Source organism: Homalodisca vitripennis, chromosome 4 (genome assembly GCF_021130785.1).
Source record: "Homalodisca vitripennis isolate AUS2020 chromosome 4, UT_GWSS_2.1, whole genome shotgun sequence".
Lineage (NCBI taxonomy): Eukaryota > Metazoa > Arthropoda > Insecta > Hemiptera > Cicadellidae > Homalodisca > Homalodisca vitripennis.
This window is the reverse complement of record NC_060210.1, coordinates 185,105,447-185,108,832: the sequence shown is the minus strand read 5'-3', so window position 1 is coordinate 185,108,832 and position 3,386 is coordinate 185,105,447. Positions and strand designations below refer to the sequence as shown.

Here is a 3,386-nt window from a genome sequence, read left to right as displayed (position 1 = left end):
CTTTTATATAAGGAACCTATTTCTGACATGATGAGAGGAGCCATAAAATTATTTTTGGACTAAAAATCGAATTTCATTTGTATGTGTTTTCTATAAGTTTAAAATTATTTTATTGCAGATTTCACAAAAATCGATCTCGTAACTGTTTATAACAGCACATTTTGACGCAATCACCGCTGGAATACCGGACATGGGCTGATTTTATATGATTATTTTGAAGTCCCGTATTCAGTTGAGAACAACGTGACTTTTACTAGAGCAAGAACACACATGTGCGAATAGAAAAGACAAGGTAAAATTAACAATGATGGCACTAAAAAACATTGTTAATAGCAATATTTACACAAAAAACATTGTTTACCATGAAGTACTATTGTGATTCTAACCTAATGAATGTATTAATGTTAATTTACTAGATTAATATAGTATGAGTTGTGTTTACATTCATTCATTCATTCAACATACATTTATGTTCATTTTATAACAATAAAATCAGCAATGTTGCTACGAAACTTTAGTTGTTTGCTGAGCTTTAGCGAAGCCTATCACTTATGGGAATTGGAACATTATTTTCTATCTGTCAGTCCGCACAATATTTCGAAAATGAACAGATTCATAAACTTATATTTTTAATAGAGCTTCGTTTATATATATAAGGAACATAGAGTTCAAAGATGATACATATCACTCCATATGATTTGGCTGAGCGTTAGCAAATATTTCTACACTGGTCTTATGGGTAACCATAATGGCAACCAGAAAATACCATAGTAAATATATTTGTTAAGAAACTCAACATACCCATAAGAGATACTAACATGGGACATATTAACATATAGCATATCTATCCCAACACATATGTCATTGTAATGTAACTTGGTATAAATTTAAATGATTGAAACACTGATATGAAAACCTATTTATTGATCTAATATCTGAATGTATCAGGTGGCAAGTCACTTTGAGAACGATTTTCATATAGAGGCTTTAAATGTAGCATAAAACTTAATTTCCACAAGAATGAGTTTATTATGCCGCATTTTCACGTCAACCTCTTTTATGTATGACTGTCTGTCTAGCCGCGGGACATGTAGAGAATGAAAGGAGCTATATATTTGTAATGATGTACGCAGTGGTGTGGCGTACTTCTACCTTGTTAGTTAAAGCTTAAATTCATTATTGTAATGCTTTCAACGTAGTATAACTTATTCATGTACGGTAAACTAACAGTGGGAATAGAAAATTACAAACGAAAATTAACGTGAACAACATCGTTAGCGTTTACTCCTCTTTATAAACGTGAAGCACCTATTGATCACCGATGGTAATTAGTACCACCATCGAACAGTCATTATTGCTTCAAAAATGATAACTCTGATAGATTTCACTTTTTATGACTTGAAAAATTCAATTAACAACATTAGTGACTCGAAAAGGTCGTAAAATGATCGCTACGTACGTAAATACCGTTCAGTAATTAAAGAGCTCCTACTGGTAGTTCTCATATAGAGCGGATAGATACTAGAAGAGGGTCCATGATGTTTTCTCAGACTGTTGTGCTGTTTTTTCTGTGCGGTTTTTATGCATACTGTGCGTCTGCTAAAAGCCCAGTTATTGAAGAATTAGAAAGGGAACTTAATGAAACTGAGGCAGCAATTGATGAGGTTAAACAGGAAAATATGTACCTTGAACATGTAATTTCAAATACTGAACTGGAATTCAAGAGAAACGTGACAGAATTAGAGGCGCAAAATGCAAATGTCTCGGAGGAAGTTCTAAAGGAGACAGCGAAAATCAAAGAACTGTACATAAATCTGACGAATATCGAAGTAAAGAAAATGCTTCTAGAGAGAGAAATTCCAGAACTCCAACACTGGATAGAAGTGAGAACACTGGGCATCATGTTTATCAATCAAGACATAAACTTGTATAGTGAGAGAATACACAACGGTTCTGATGAGAAGTGCTTTGAGTTCCAAGAGCCCGTACCATTGCTGCTTGGGCGGTCCGACAGAGATAAAGACATGGTCCTTATGCTTCAGAACGAATTGAATCAAACTAGGACAACGTTGAACTACTTACGGTCTGTGCAGAAAGAACTACAAATGAAACTGGATCAATTGACTGCATATTACAAACTTAAAATTGATAATTTATCAGAGTTACTTGAGAGGAACATACAAGATAAAGAATACGCGAAAGAAACTGTGAAGAAATTTGAAATGGAATTAAAGGAATTGTTTGCTAGGATATCGGAGTTAACAGTGGAAAAGAATGATTTAATAAAGGAGCAAGAAAAAATTAAACATGACGTGGTCCATCTAAGTGTTTTTCTCTCAAATTTTAAGAAAGAAATTGCTTGCTTTGAAAAACTGGAAATGATGGTCTTGAATACAACTGCTTTGTAATGGGTTGATGCTCCAGACACAACTTCTATTCCAGTAAGTGATAATTAAATTCAGAAGTTTTGTAGAACAATTATTTTTTTAAGAGCTGATTTAAATCTGAATTATTCCATTCAAACTACATCTTTTAATTCTACCCCTTTGTACTTTGCATTTACTTTAATATATCAAATATGTTATGTGAATTTAATGGGTGGCAACGTTTCTTAATGTAATAGAAATAGATTTTAATTAAGTAATTCAGGTTGTCTGAGCATATTACTTATAAACTATGATTATTGGACGATGTGACGAGAGCTTGTGCTCGCCATGGTGTTATGCTAGGTTTAATTACTCCCTCCATTAATAGATTAGATATTTCTGTGGAGATAAATTTAGTGTCCAATTCGGAGTAGGAACTGGATTTAATGGATAACGGCCTACACTCTGAGGTAATATGTGCAAACAGTGAAGCAGGTTTAACTTTGGCTGTAGCCAGTCAACTAACAGCAAGAGGATTGTTAGATTCATCTAGGAACATTACTAGTTTTGAGTGCCGAGCAAGTAAGTCATACCCAATTATTACTTGGGTATGAAAAGTCTCCCATAAACTTGGAAGAATAGAAAGAAATGGATCATTTTAAATATTACCTAGTAGTGTAATTTTTACTAAACAGGCATCTAGTGTCTGAAAACTGAGAGAGTTTAAGACACCGTAGCAACGTTACTAGAGAAATCTCTAATACTAGAATGATAAGTTTTTATTTTATAATTTGTTACTAATGAATCGCTTATAAAGCTAGACGAACTCCTGGTGCCAATCAGAGTGGAGGCACGTAAGTGATTTACTACTACTGGAACAGTCGCTTTTGACAACGTAGGATGAATAGCAGCTAAATGTTCTTCGTGTTTTAGATTACTGAAAGCACAATACAAGTTAAAGTATAAACATACTGCTGAGTAGTAAATGACCTTAAAGTCAATGGTATTTACTAAACCTCA

General features: G+C 33.6%; 1 protein-coding gene across 1 annotated transcript; it reads left to right on the top strand.

The window, feature by feature from the left end:
* Positions 1-1,538: 1,538 nt before the first annotated feature.
* Positions 1,539-2,408, top strand: LOC124361323 (intermediate filament protein ifa-1-like). Its single transcript, XM_046815372.1, has one exon. The coding sequence runs from the start codon at positions 1,539-1,541 to the stop codon at positions 2,406-2,408; it is 870 nt and encodes a 289-aa protein (XP_046671328.1).
* The last annotated feature ends 978 nt before the right edge of the window (positions 2,409-3,386 follow it).